Below are 16,070 nucleotides of genomic sequence, written 5' to 3'. Positions count from 1 at the left end.
AAGGGATAGCCTACATATTTGCAGAAAATTGACAGAAAAGTGATGAAAAGGGGTTAAAAAGTTGCAAAAATGAACAGAAAAAGTGGTGAAAAGGGGGTTAAACAGTGGCAAAAATGGATGAAAATAGAGGTGAAATGGATTACATATTCGCAACAATGCACAGAAATGTGGTTAAAAAGTGGGAAAAAAATAAATAGGAACAGAGATGAAAAGGGCGTTAATGTAAAAAAAGGATGAAAATGTGGTGTGAAGAGGTTAAAAAGTGGCAAAATTGGATGTACACACTGTTCAAAAGGAATAAAAAGTTAGAAAAATGAACAGAAATATTGGTGAAAAGTGGTTAAAAAGTGGCAAAAATGGATGGAAATTGTGGTGAAAAGGAGTTAAAGAGTGGCAAAAAAGGATGGAAATGCTAGTGAAATTAGGTTAAACATTGGCAAAAATGGGATAACAGATGCAAGAACGAGTGTTTAGTGGCAAAATTGATCCGTTTTGGGTTGAGATTCACAAAACTGGACGGAGATAGTTGTGACAAGGGGATAAAAAAGTGATAAAAATGGATGGAAATATTAGTGGAAAGGGGTTAAAAGATCTAAGAATGAGGAAAGAAATAGAGATAAAATGTGATTAACATAGCAGAAATACAGTAACGGTGGAAAAAAGTAATTTCAATATTAAAATTCAACAATAGCTTGATACTATTTTTAGCTACAAAACAAACTAGTACTGATGCGACTGGTGCAAAAACATACATTGATGTCATCAATAAATCCCAAGTGGGGGGGTATCTCTTGGTTTTTCAGGGGTCCAGATTATTCTGAGGGCAGGTCTGACCAGGTCTGACAATGGACCTAACTAATCAGTGGCGAATAAGGCGATATGAGCGGTATGGAGGCTTCTCCTGGCAGGGAAGATGTTTTTGCACTTCTTCTGACTGGCATGAGTTTTATCCACCAACAAGCTCGACCATTCAAAAATTATGGCGACACCTATCTGTCGAGCTCAGGTTACAACTGGGGCTTTTCCACTATGGCTTTTGGATGCACCAAGCCAAACCAGGTCATGCTGATTTGCTTTTCCATCACCAGTTGCTCATGCTCATGAGCAGGGCCAAAGCTAGCCAGCCTCACCTCCAGCATAAAGCAGAATGGAGTAATGAATACACACCACATCTTAATGTCTTTGAACTTGCAGAAAGAAAGGGAATTTGTCTGGGTAAAGAGTTACTCGTTCAGGTTTCTAACCTGACACTACTGCATGTTTGAGTGAGTCAGGAGAATAGCTGCAGATTGGGTTGTTAAAGACAATTACAGGTGCTGTAGCTAGCTGGCAAATTTCTCTGATTAAAAGCTGCCACCAACCAAAAATACAAACATCCTTATTTACTTTTGCTCTGCCCCTTTGGCTGGTCCTCTGCAGCAATTTTTTGTTCCTGATCTGTGATTGGTGAGATCCTGGAAGGAGACAGGTGATGTGTATTCTAGGGGAGGGATCTGGTAGTGAGCTATAATATGTCTGAGGAGATGGAAATGAGACAAACAGGATATCCACAGTGAGAGGACATCATACATCCTACCAAGAAAAATATGGACAGAGAAGAATATTCCAGTAAGTAGCACTTTTGGACTATCTTTAAACAGCACTTATAGATCATCTGTTACATTAATGATGCCTTATACTTGCCATCTTATTGTTAAGATTTATCATTTTAATTAGATTTATTTGACTCAGCATCTGAAAATGGCTTTAGGTATTTTACTCTCTGTATGGCTCACTGCAGTAATGATCCTATAAGGAGGTTAAGTAATGCTATAATCAGATGTATCAGCTTATAGCTACATTTTTGTTTTCATGTCTTTAAGGTTACAATATGTAGATTTGTCAGGGGAGTGTTGCTTAAAATTTTGTGAGACATTTTGACTAAATGTTTAATAAGCCAGCTCTGTTTGGAGTGAATAAAAAAACAATAAATATGGAGAAAGTGCAATAGGAGTGTGAAGCAAGAATCTGGTGACTTGATAAGATATGGTATCACAAAGGAAGTACATTGCATTCTCATGAGAAAATACTGTTTTCTGTTTTGCTAAGTAATTGAGATCATTGTCTCTGAATTGCAATGTTTTTGTGATAAAAAATTATTTTTCTTCATTCCGAACTTTATCATCTTGAACTTCATCGATAAATCGATGATCTTCATCGATGTCATAAATTCATTAAAACAGAAAAAAATATTATTTTTTTTCTTGTAATTTCACAATAATGTCATTAATTCAGAAAAATGCAAGCAAACTTTTTTGTTTTTTGCAGTGTGAATGCAATCCTCTTCATATGCAGTGTAACATTTACAGAAAAAATTAAAGTTCTCAATAAAATATGTAAAGGAAATTTTCAGGAAGTCAAAAATTCAACAAAAGACCCCTTAGGCACTCATAATCTTGCTAAAAAATAATCAGATGTACTTTCTTCAATCCACTGATACTCAAAGAGAAGCAGCATTTTAACCCATGTTGGGAGCAGGGCTGTCCACAGAACTGATGGGGCCCGTGAAAAACCCAGAGAATGACCCCCCCCCCCCCCTTTCCCCAGTGTCCTAGCTAACAGTCCCCTCATTCCAGACCAGATAAGTGTGTCAGACTGTTACTGGGCTCTGATGTTGGAAGTTATTTTGTGCTACTTTTTAAGCCATGCTCCACACGTTGTCAGCTGTGAACCAATCTTTGCCATGTCTTTTTATCTGCTTTAAATCATTTTTGCTGTTTATCAACATGTCTTTCCACTTTTAACCAATTTTGCCACTTTTTTTTACCAACTTTGATGACTGTTTTGCTGCTTTTGACCAATTTTTTATTCTTTTCGTCCTTAATTGCAACTTTTCGCCACTTTTTGTCCAGTTTTGAAGACACTCTAAACCCATCTATGCTGTTGACTACACTTTCTTGCCATTTTTACCTCCGCCAAGGAGGTTATGTGATCGGCAGGGTTTGTTAGTTGGTTAGTTTGTTTGTTAGCAACATAACTCAAAAAGTTGCGGACAGATTTTGATTAGATTTTCAGGAAATGTCAGAAATGGCATAAGGAAGAACTGATTAGATTTTGGGAGTGATCCGGATCACCGTCTGGATCCAGGAATTTTTTAAAGGATCCTTTACTAGTGGGAGATAGGGCTAATGGCGGAGGTCTGCGCTCTCCGAGTGCTTTTCTAGTTTTCCATTGTGAACCTGTTCCTCTTTAATTGCCCCTTTTGCCACTATATACCCTTTTTTTGCCACTTTTTGCCCAGTTTAGTAACTGTTTTGCTATTATGTCCAAACTTCACTACTGTTTTGCCACTTTTAATCAATTTCTACTAGGGATACGCACAGTTAATCAGTAAAACGGTTAAAATCGTTTATCAAACTAGCCGGCGCGGGATTCTTGGCAGTTAAACTAATTACCTATCATTCTTTATAAACACAGGCATGAAATCCCGGTCTATAATTCTCTTTTAAATTTTTGAATAGTTGTATCAGTTTGTTAAATTAGCCTAAAATGGCTAAGTTACGGAAAAACCGACAGATTTGTTCCTTCGGACAAAAATTGCCCCATTGAAAACCATTGAAAATACTATTTTTGATCCTACATTTAGCTTAACTTAAACTAATGTGTTCCTTCCTGTTAAGATTTCATTTTTTACTACTGGCCTTCAGTTTTAAATTTTTATATTAGTCAACCAGATGCTGCTACTTTTGCCCAATTACAAGCATGAAAGAAAATGTCACACTTTTTACAGTTTTCTAAAAGGGTATGTTGCTGCTGAAATGTTAGTGTGTGCCACTTTTGCTGTTGGAAAATGGTGTTTGTGTGTGCGTGTGCAGGTGTGGGTGGGATGGGTGTGTGTGTGTGTGTGTGCATAGGTGTGTGTGTGCGTGTGTATGATGTGAGTGGGTTAGGGTGTCTGTGGGCGGGGTCGTGTGTGCATGTGTGTGTGTTTCTCTTTCATGTCCAGCTTCACGCACACTCTGTGTTTATTCAATGATAAAAAGAAAAAGTTACAGCTGTAACAGGGGGGTTATGGAACCATACTGGCATTTAAAGGGTTAAAATTTCCAAAATATAATTATTATTTTATATGTATATTTCAAGCTGAAGTAGTTCTACAAGACTGACTCATTTAAAGTGGGTAAAAATATTTTTGTATCATATTTTTTCAGCAGTTTTTGTGAGGTGGCTGATTTCTGCCCAAAGGAAAAAATGTGTGAGTTTTTTCTAAAAATTTGACTCCACAGAAAAAATGAGAATGCATGAAAATCAATGTTGCTGCCAATCAGCATCCCATCTCAAGACCTAAAAATAAAAATAAGCAAATACTAATTGAAATGTATTTTAAGGAAATTATTTCAGTTTTTAGGTTTTTTCAATGAAAAAACAGTAGGGTTATGAAACCGTGCTGGCATTTAAAGGGTTAAAATTTCCAAAATATCATTATTATTTGATATGTATATTTCAGGCTGAAGTAGTTCTAAAAGCCTGACTCATTTAAAGTGGAAAAAAATATTTATGTATCATATTTTTACAGCAGTTTTGTGAGGTGGCTGATTTCTACCCGAAGGACAAATTAAGTTGTTTTTTTAAAGGAACCCCTGAGGGTTAATTTCTACTGTTTTTCACCTTTTTTACCACTGGTTTTTAACTTTGAACCAGTTTTTGATGATTTCCCCATTTATTGCAGCTTTTGCCACCATACACCCATTTCTTCTGTTGTTCGACCTTTCTTGCGATATTTATCCACTTTGAACAAACTTTTTTTTCTGCCCATTCTTTCCACTGTTCTGCCACTCTATGCCATTTATTACGCCCATTTATGAAAGACCCTGTAAAGTGAAAAATGTAATGAAAATGAAATCAAATTTCAATCAAATAAAACATCTCCAAGCTGATAAAACAAGCTTCAAAATCATGAAAAATGAGGCAGTAGAATCAGCTCCAGGATGGTGTGGGCGTGTCTGTTGAATGAGCTTAAGACACGCCCACTCAGAAAAAATACAGTCTGAAAGTTAACTTTATGATCAGAGTGCACCTGCCTGGCTCTGTGCCAGAGAAGAGACTGAGTCTGTTTTCTGGCTCAAATCTCTGTTGTGGTGCTTTAAATGATCCCTGATGACCACTGTGGCTGATAGATTTGGCAAATTTACCTCACAATAATCAAAAAACAGCATTTAACTGACTGTTAACTTTAAATAAAGGCAGTGTCATTAGCTAACAACAGACTGCACTGAGATGAACTGCTCTGTGATTTTATATTGTAGTGTTAGAGGGGCGGGGTCATTCCCTACTGTAGGCTCATGACATCATGAGCCCACATATTGGACCCGCCCAAATCAAACCCAGACAGGAAAGAGCAGAAAAACTGTACAGTACTGTACTACACTGTATTGTAACGGTCTCAATCCAGAATTCAGTCACATCTAGATCTCAGTGTTATCACGTTTACAGCAACCATATTCCAGTGTGTTAAGACACAAATTTTGGATTTCACTTTCCAGGGTCTTTCATGGTTAACATTGGTCTATTACAGGGGTGTCCAAACTTTTTCCATTTGGGGCCACATACAGGAATATATAGGGATGGTGGGGCCACTTTCATATACCTCAATTTGATATTAAAGAAAGTAAAACCAATCTAATACAGATTAAGATATACTCAGTTATTGGGTACACTTAAATGGCTAGTTGATGGCTGACAAGGCAAATAGCCAATCATTTTTAAGTATTTTGGGGAGGCCAATCAGATTGCAGGGGGTCCTGGTAGACTATGGCTTCCACTGGCTTGGCCCCTGGAACATCATTGGTGCTGCTATTTGCTGCTGTAATAGGGCATTATAAACCAAGATATCTTTATTATTTTGGTTGCCAATATATTTTACTATTTATAGTGTTGTCTGAATTTAGAATTTAATTTGAATTTTTTCCTATAAAACAGCATAAAAACTTGATGTCAAAATGTTTGTTTACAGTGTTTGCATGGTAGCACTGCCTTGTGCTGAAACTAAGAAGAATAATAGAGTAGAGCACAAGCTTCATGCTCTGTTCAGGGCCATGTTTCATTTCATTTAAAGAATTTTTGGGGGGCCAATTAAAAATGGGCAGCGGGCCACATTTGGCCCCCTTGGCCATAGTTTGGACACCCCTGTTCTATTGTAATAGGCCACCCCAGAGAGTACAGAAAAGACCTTTCCTTTTGTCTAGTGTCTTGAGGTAGCTTCAGTTATGGATTGGTGCTTTACATACTTCTTTATGCCACTATTTGTTGAAGACTTGTATTCCACTTTTTCCCACGTTCGCCTCTTCTTTTTGCTAATTTTAACCCATTTTGCTGTGTTTTGGCCATTTCTGTCCCTTTATGCCCATTTCTAACACTTTGTGTACTTTAGGCTCTTTTCATTACTGTGCAATTATTTTTCATAAAAGTCTCTGTTTTTTTCTACTTTATTTCCTGGCACCCTGACATTTGTGCAAATCATGGCTTAGATATACAGTCTGACATTACTTTCTAAATGAATTATTTCAATGTGACCATTCACATGATTAACATCACCAATTAAAGGGTCATTCTGATTTAAGAAAAGGGATTTATATTTAAAAAAGAAAAAAAAGGTTATATTTTAAAGCAGCACAAGATCAAATTTTGTTTTGTTGCTTTGATAAGAGTGGTTATTTTTAGGTTAAAAATAAAAAGTGGTTATCAAAGCTTAACTTGACCATGATTTTGAAGACCTCCATGAGCCCCCAGCTCTGCTGGGTCCCACAAAGCTCTTCGCTTTATCCCCCCTTAAGGGTGGATTTGGCTGGTAGATGTGATTTTTTCATGTTTATTTAAACTGAAACAGATGTTTTTTTCATCTTAGACAACCCACCATTTACTTATGAATACAGTTCAAGTGAACTCTTACCCATACTGTTAAAATATTGTGGCAATTCTCTGGTGATTAGGTAGCATTTTCCCCCTTACCCTCACCCTCATTATATTGTGGCAGTTCTCTCATAAATAGGTGGTGTTTTAACCAAACCCTTACTGCCTAAGCCTCCCTCATAATGTTGTGGAAATTCTCTGGTAAATAGATGGAATTTTACCCTAACCTTCATAATATTGTGGCAACTCTGTTAAATAGGTCATGCCCCTCCTAACCCTAACCACCCAACCCTAAACCTAATAATATCGTAGCTATTCTCTTGCAAATAGGTGGTATGTACCCTTTAACGCTAACCCTGTAGCCCTAACTCTAATCATCATAATACTGAAACAATAATCAGGCAAATAGCTGATATTTTATCCCAATCCTAAGTCTCTAACTCTAACCCTAACCCTCTAACTCTAACCCTAAAAATTCTAACCCTAACCCTTGATTCTCTAACCCTAGCCCTTAGCCTAACCCTCATAATACTGTTGCAGTTCTCTGGTTATTAGGTGGTATTTCACCCTAACCCTACCTCATAATATTGTGGAAATTCTCTGCTAAATAGGTCATATTTTCCCCTAACCCTAACGCCCAACCCTAATCCTCATGATATCATAGCTATTCTCTTGGAAACATGTGGTACTTTTTCCACTAATGCTAACCCTGTAACCTTAACCTTAATCATCATGATACTGAAACATTTATCAGGTAAATAAGTGATATTTTACCCCGATCCTAACCCTCTAACTCTAACCCTAACCCTCATAATATCGTAGCAATTCTCCTGCAAATAGGTAGTATTTTTAACCTGACACGCCAGATGGATGTGTTTCACGCATCCATCTGGGAAAGCTTCAATAGGAAATGTTTGAGAAAAGCAGTGTTAATTTTGTAGGCTAATTATTTTTGTTATAGTTTTCATTAATAGCCCTTTTTCCCCTGACGAAAACAAGACAGTAACTAATAAAAACAAGTGAACATGGACAAAAACTAAAACTAAATTAATTGACAATTTAGTCGACAAATAAAGACAAGACGAAAATGTCTGACAGAGACTTTATCCAATCAGACCTAATTTGGTCATGTAGAAAGTAGGGGCAAGTTAGGCATATATCCAATCACAGCTACTTAAATTTACTGTAAATTTTGTCAACTAAAATGTTGGGAAGTTTTGTCAACTAAAACTAGACTAAAACTAAAACAATTGAGATGACTAAATTATGACTAAAACTAAAAGATATTTTTGGCAAAAGACTATAAAACTAAATTGAAAAGTGCTGTCAAAATTTACACTGGAGAAAAGACAGAGGCTTTGAAAAGAACTCGGATTATGACTGAGTAAACGTTCTGTCTGTCACATCTCTACGGGCCAAGCAGAGCAACAAAACACGTGACGTAGCCGCTATCACGCTGCGTGTGCGCAGCTAGTGACAAATAATGCGAAACATGGCGACTATAGACATGTAAGTTCTCAACTTTGGTCGTTTTTGAAAACAACTCACCGCTGTTCTTTGTTCTTCTTTCAACGAAGAAATGTTGTCAAGTTCTGATAAAATTTGCGCTTTAGCAGCATCCTCGCCAATCTCTTCTCCATAACTGCACCAGCTCTTGCTGCTGCTTGTTTACGTCACTACTCTGCTGCGCCTAAAAGTACTACCCCTCGTCGCTGATTGGTCCTGTCACTTTCTAACCGGGCCAAAACGGTTCAGACGGGAGCTTTGCAAGATGGATTCACTAGTGAAACAAGGAAACGGTAGTATCCATCTGCTTTGCAAGGTTATAGTATTTTACCCTGTTACGCTAACCCTGTAGCCCTAACCCTAATCATCATAATACTGAAACAATTATCTCGTAAATAGGTGATATTTTACCCCAACCCTAACCCTCTAACTCTAACCCTAACCCTCATAATATTGTGGCAGTTCTTTAGTGATTAGGTGGTATTTTACCCTAACCTTGACTCTCTAACCCTAACACTTAGCCTAACCCTCATAACACTGTTGCTGTTCTCTGGTTATCAGGTAGTATTTCACCTTAACCCTACCTCATAATATTGTGGCAATTCTCTACTAAATAGGTCATATTTTCCCCTAACCCCATCCCCATAAATAGGCCAAAACATTGTACTCACAGCAACATAAATAAAAAAAGCAATATTACCTGGCATTAAATCATAACTCAAGTTTTTGTTGCTTATGTGTCAGAACCGTCATCAATATTCTATTTTTCTCAGTAACACATCAAAGGTTAGTTTTCTGGTACTGTAACAGCCCTTTTCTAAGTTTTGTTCATTCTAATGTCATTTCTGCTTTTCCAACAGAGATTTCAGAGTTGAGGATCATGCTGATCGGGAGGGTTGGAGATGACAAGACTAAAATCATGAACGTCTTCCTGAGAAGTTCAGAGGAAAATGTGAAGCAGGCTCCTGAGAGTGCAAAAGTTTTTATCTCTGACTCTGAAAAGTGTCACATGGAAAAAATAACCGTCAAAGGACAAAAGATGGCCATTGTTGACACTCCAGGCCTGTGTCACGCTGATAAAAGTGACAGGGATGTGATGAAGGAGATCAAAAAATGTCTCTCGGAGGTTTCCCCTGGGCCTCACGTCTTCCTGTTAGTCCTGCCTTTGGAACCTTTCACACCTGAATTACAGAACGTGGTGAAGATTTTCAAGTCCTCCTTTGGCGATTGTGTAATTCAGTACACAATGGTTTTATTCCCAGATGGAGAAAAGCTGGAGGATGGAGACACAGACGACTTCATTGGCCAAGAGGAAGAACTCCACAACTTTGTCAACGATGAATGTAAGGGGAGGCGGCATGTTCTTAAGAATAATGACCGTCTCCCTGACAGCACTCTACTGGATATCCAACAAATGGTTCGTGACAACGAGGGGAAACACTACACGGGTGACGAGGCTTTAAGAAAAAGAGAAATTGCTTTGGCTGTAAATGGCGGTGCTTTGGCTGGAGCGGCGGTGGGAGGAGCAGCGTCTCAATCAGTTCCGAGCGTAATCGGCATCATAGGAGGATTGGCAGTCGGAGCGATACTCGGTGGAGTGGTAGGATGTCTGGGGTACATTGCTGTAAAAAGAGCAAAGAAAATTGGCCGTGTCCAACAGTGAATTTTATTTTGTCTAATGGGATTTATTGCAAAGTTCATACTGCAGAGCACTGACAGCAGGTCAAAGGTTTCCTGTGCAGCAGCTTTCGATGTGTTTGAGTCTTTTAACTGACTGTCTTGTCTCCCAGTGGATTTATTGCCTCCTACTCCTTGCTGCTGAAAAACACCCCCACAGCCTGATGCTGCCACCACCATGTTACACTGCTGGGATGGTACCGTTCAATCTTGGTTTCATCACACCAGAGTATCTTGTATCTCTGGGGCCTTTTTTGCAAACTCCAAGCAGGCTTTCATGTATTTTGCACTGAAGAGAGGCTTCCGTCGAGCCACTCTACCATAAAGACCAGATCACTGGAGGGCTGCTGGGATGGATGTCCCTCTGGAACTTTGTCCCACCTCCACACAGGATCTATGGGGCTCAGTCAGAGTGGCCACTGGGTTCTTGGTCACCTCTCTTACTACGGCCTTTCTCCCCTGATTGTTCAGTTTGCTCGAAAAACAGCTGTTGGTCTTGGTTGTGCCAAACATCTTCCATTTGGGAATCATGGAGGCCACTGCGCTCTTAGGAACCTGCAGTGCAGGACAATTTTTTGTAGCCTTCCACGGATCTGTGCCTTGCAACAATCCTTAAATACTATGTTAGATACACCTGGCTTATGCAAACTCATACATACTGTGAAACGTCTCAGTCATGTTGAGCCACCCGTCCGGTAAGAATACTCAGTTGAAACTAACTGCTAAGCTAAGCAAAAAAGTAAGGAAAACTACGTTTGACAGATGATGTCTTTGTTGTAACGGTGCCTCTTGGCAATAAATCTTACACCGTTTGAAAGCCTGTTTATTTCCCTTTAAAATGGTGCCACATTTGTAAGGAACATGCATTTGTGGGATGAGCAGCAGAGCTGAGGGTGTGGGTTGCGGCCATAAAAAGTTTTCCTAATCTTCTCTTCCAATACCAAAAGAAATAATCCACCTAACACGAATTTCCTTACTTTTTGTGTTAAGTTGGCAAAGAACTGATCAATGTGTCACTCAGTTGTCTGGAAAAAAATGAGTGCAATATCACTTACTGTAGCATGCACAGCTAGCCTCCAAACATGATGGTAACAGAGGGTAAGGGATCTTTGTAAGTGTATATTTTTGGGGTTTTTTTGTTTGTTTGTTTTTTTGGGAATATGTGCGTTCTTCTAATAATTAGTGGTAAATATGTGATTATGTTAAGCTAAGAGACAAATTTTGCTTGTTTCTTCTGCTATTGCTCAGGTAATTGGAGCTCATGTATCTTACTTTTGTGACTCCATTTTTTTTAATCTGTTGTTATCCATTGTTCCTACACTCCATTACTGAGATGTACTACCTATGAATAAGGTCAAACCCAGCTTATTTTGAATGTATATTCTGATTTAGAACAGAGTTTACACTCCAACAACATTTAAAGGGTTTCACCAGATGGTATCACTCCAACGTACGCCTAAGTTACTTCCCCTGGCTCTCCATTCTATCAAGAACCAGAACACCCTATCCAAATGTAAATGTCTGAAATGTAGGGGAATGTGGGGAATGTAGGGGTGGTTCAGAGGTGGACCTGCTGGTGTGTTTCAGATTATCATCCTGCATGTGCCCTACAGCCTGAGGTCATGAACTGAAAAGCAAAGCAGCCCCAGTCCATCACTCTACCACCACCTTGTTTGACTGTTGGCAAGTCGACCCACAGAGTTGTCTGGGCCCCTGACAAACACAAAGGATTGGCCCTCCCCAGCTGTGATTTATTGATGATGTCAGTGTATGTGTGTTGGATTAGTAGCATTGGTTCTAGGCCCTGGCTAATAGTTTCTACTTTGTGGCTGAAAAGTTTGTCAAGCTGTTACTGGGTTTTAATGCTCAAAATATCTGCTTGATCACAGAGGTCCACTGGAGTCCAAAGCCTTAGAAATGGCTGTTTCATCAGGAAGAGGGTGAATACTTTTCCATGTGTTTAGAGGTCAAACATGTTTATCAAGGGAGGTGAACTAAACCTAGGGAGCATTTTATCTCTGTATTCTTGTTTTTACCTGACAAAGAAGAGCACACAGAAAAGGGCTGAGTATAACATTCATGATGACTTTCTTTATAAAAGCTAGGATCAAGGAAAACTCTGTATATAGTATTCCAGGTTGTTCTTCCAGGTGGATTTGATCTTTTTACTTTCATTACATCTCTTTGTCACATACATTGTGTTACAGGTGATATTTCATGTGTTTAGTTTGATAAGTTTGGGGAATCTTCAGGTTTTTTAAGAATGTAGATTTAATTCCTGCTGTTGTATGAATATCAGGTGTTTCCTGTTAAAATCATGTTCTCTGGATCAAAGAGGGTGTAGTGTCTTCATGGTTTCTGCTGTATTCTCAGTGTCAGATTTCTGATTGTCTTTTATCATTAAAACCCTCAGATAAATGACACTGCCTCATGTCTGTGTGCTGCTCCTAACTGTGAGCATTTTTAATCATCTCTTATTCATAAGACTTCAGATCATTAACAGCAATGTCAAGACACTTCACACAGTGACTATGCTTTCATTATTCTTCATTCAGCTGTAAATGTTGACACATTACACAATCAGCAGTAATAACAAACACTGTTTAGTTTCATTCTCAAAAGCCTCTGGGAGCTTAAAGCTGGATTTCTGCTGAAAACTCTCCTCTCTCTAAAGTCATGCTCATTATGACACCTTCATGAAAAGTAAGACCACAGTGTGATCAGAGCTGAACACAGCATTGGCTAGGCCCCTGAAACCACAGAGAACGGGCCCTTCAGTTCTGTCTACTGGTGAATTATTCACTCTTTCATTTTTGCCATTTTGCCATTTTACCCTATTGTGTCACTTTTAACACATTTTTGCTCCTCTTTGCCACTTTAATGTAACTTTTTGAACATTTTTTGCCACTTTATCACCACTTGCTGCCTAATTTTGCCACTTCTTTAGTCCACTTTGAACCAATATCTGCTGTTTCTTTCTTGCCACTGCCACTTTCTGGCCCACATTTGACACTTTTTAACCACTTTTTGCTGGCATTTGCCACTCTTTTTTTTTAATCATTTTCTAACCAATAAATGCTGTTTTTTGCCCTTCTTTGCCACCTTTTTACCATTTTGCAGCTTTTGATCCAGTGTTAATTTGTTCGTCGACAGCCTTTTTTTCTATGACAAAAAAATAGACAAACAAAAATAGATCTATGATGACTAAAACTGACAAAAAATAAGTTAAGTTTTCGTCAGGATGACTAAAACTAGACTAAAATATAATGTAGTTTTCGTCAGGCATTCAAAATTTGTGACATTTCTTCACTGTGGGTAAATCTGTCAAAAACAATGCATCTGTAGCTCTTCTGCCTCTCAGCTGTAGAAAGCAGGGACCCCAGGTTTAGCAGAGTGCAGAGAACACACTCCCAATATTTGGTACCAGATTTAGGCTAGAGATAAATGCTTGGACTAAAAGTAAAGACTATATGAGAGGACTTTTTATGGACTAAAACTAAAAGGTATAGAAATGACTAAAATGTGATTAAAACTAAAATGCATTTCATTAAAAGACTAAAACTAAGACTAAGATTAAAAAATTAACCAAAATTCACAATTTTGTTCTTTTTTGCCAATTTTTAGCAACAGGTTTTCCGTTTTTGCCACTTTGAACTCATTTTTGCAGTTACTGCCCTGTTTACACAGCTTTTACCATTTTGACAATGTCCCCCTTTGCAACTTCTTTGTGCCCGTTTAACCTATTTCTGTTGTTTTTGCCTTATGTTGCCACTTTTAACACTTAATGCTTTTGTTGTTATTGCCTTTTTGTGCCAGTTCTAACATTGTTTCTTTCTTTTTGCCCATTTTTGTAACTTTTCCTGCCTTTTTCTGTCTATTTTTGGTGCAAATTTTTCCACTTATGACCCCTTTTTTGTCTATCTTATGTAACTGTGAATCAGTGCTTTTCCATTACAGTTTTCTCAGTTTCTTCTACTTTATGTTCTTGGCATCCCAACATTTTTGCACATCATGGCTTAGCTATGAAGTCTGACATTACTTTCGTTATCTTCAGTTCAGTGTGCCCATCAACATTCCTACATTACTCATAAAAAGGTAATTCTGTGTTAAAGAAAGGGGTTAACATTATGAAAAAGTCTATATTGTACAACAGCAATAGTCATTTATCAATCCAAAAGAGCTTTTAATTCCAGTTAGAAAATGCTTATCACAGCTTATTGGCAGCCTTGATTATATCACTATGGTTACACTGTCATGGATGTAATGCACAGGAAGGATTGGGCAGTTAGGTGTAGTGAAGAGGGAACTCTGCTCTGGAGCTTCTGAGGATCACGCTCCGTAAAGGACCAGCTGTTTTCTGTCAACCCCTCCGCTGACTCAACAGCACATGCTCAGCATTAAGATAAATGTGTTTGGATGTTGCTCCAAACGTCGAGCATGTGCTGCCATATTAGAGGAGAGGAATTCTCAGTTTTTACTCTGTGGTCAGAGCCAGTGTGTTTCTTCTTTCTGATTAGATTTGGTGAACAACGGGTACTTTGATTCCAACATTTTGCTCGAAACCTTTAAAATGACTCACTATTTAGAACACAAAAATGTCTTATTGTAGATTCTTAATAAGGGATAGTATTGTCACACATGGTCTAACTGACAGTCACATGCTCAGCAGACACAGAGAGAAATCCTCAGGTATGTCCTTCTCATTAATGACTGATGTGTGACCGCTGAAAGCTCCGGTTTATTGTTGGCAAGGCCGCCCATCAGGGGATAAAGGGGAGAGCATTCTGGAGCCAAACGGGGGCCATGAAGGTCAGGAAAATCATGGTCCATTATAAAGTTATATTGTGATAAAAAAATATCTCATTTTTAACCTTAATAGAGACCACTCTCATCAGGGCAATAAAAATGAATTTTACTTATTTATGTGCTATGAATCAATCCTTTTCGAAACTGCATTTTCATTAGTGATGTAAACAACCTGGATGGGAACATTGAACTGAAAGTAATGTCTGACTTTATAGCTAGGCCATAATATACACTAATGTCAGGATGCATAAAGACCTAAAGAAGAAATTGAGACAACTTTTTTCAGAAAAAAAGAAGAATGGTAAAAGAGAGACAAAAATGGGTAAAAGTGGTAAAAACAAAAGAGCTAAAGTGGCAAAAAAGGTTTTAAAAAAGGGTGAAAAGTAGCAAAAATGGGGCGAGGTGACAAAAGGAAGATACAAAAAATGCCAAAGGTGCAGAAGTTAGCACAAAAGTGTCAAGAGGGGCAAAAAGTTGGGGGAAAAAATGGGTGAAAGTGGCAGTAAGTTGCATATTTTTGCAAAATGGGCATAAAGTTGGAAAAAATAGCAAAAGGCAACAAAAATGGGCAAAAATGACAAAATATGGCTAAAATTGGTAAAAAAAAAAAAAAAAAAGTTGTAAAAATGGGCAAAAAATGGGTGAAAGTGGCAAAAAAAAAAAACGTGCATAAATGGGCTAAGGTGGCAAAAAAAAAAATGTAAATATTAGCAAGAAGTGGCCAAAAAAACAATGCAAAAGGGCAACAATTGGATAAAAGTGTTAGTAAATTGGTAGTAATGGCCATAAAGTGGCATAAAAATGGGTGAAGAGCAGCAAATATTGGCAAAAATGGGCATTAAAGGACAAAAGGTGGCTAAAATAGACAAAAAGAATTCAAAAATGTGTAGCAGAAATGGGGAAAAGTGACAAAAACATTGTAAATATGGGCAAAAAGAAGTAGCAAGAACAAATGCATAATGGGCTTTAAGTTGCAAAAATGGGCAGAAAGGAAGAAAAGGTGGCTACATTGGTGAAATCGTGAAATGATGCTGCAAAAATGAGCTAAAACTGGCAAAAAATTGTGTCAAAAGTGTCATAATGGCATAAAAGTTAGTCAGGGGCCCATTCTCTGAGTTAGTCAGGGGCCCATTCTCTGAGTTAGTCAGGGACCCATTCTCTGAGTTAATCAGAGAATTATTCTGCTGAGTTTT

The 16,070-nt window shown here is 38.2% G+C and overlaps 1 protein-coding gene across 1 annotated transcript; it reads left to right on the top strand.

Moving 5' to 3' along the window:
• Positions 1-1,544: 1,544 nt before the first annotated feature.
• On the top strand, positions 1,545-12,492 carry LOC121503911 (GTPase IMAP family member 9-like). Its single transcript, XM_041778518.1, has 2 exons — positions 1,545-1,608; positions 9,255-12,492. Exons 1-2 carry the CDS (start codon positions 1,587-1,589, stop codon positions 10,055-10,057), a joined length of 825 nt encoding a protein of 274 aa, XP_041634452.1. The 5' UTR covers positions 1,545-1,586; the 3' UTR covers positions 10,058-12,492.
• Positions 12,493-16,070: the final 3,578 nt, after the last annotated feature.

The sequence above is a fragment of the Cheilinus undulatus genome, linkage group 21 (genome assembly GCF_018320785.1).
Source record: "Cheilinus undulatus linkage group 21, ASM1832078v1, whole genome shotgun sequence".
In the NCBI taxonomy this organism is placed as follows: Eukaryota; Metazoa; Chordata; class Actinopteri; order Labriformes; family Labridae; genus Cheilinus; species Cheilinus undulatus.
Note: the sequence above shows the minus strand (reverse complement) of the source record. Positions and strands in the feature narration are given on the sequence as shown.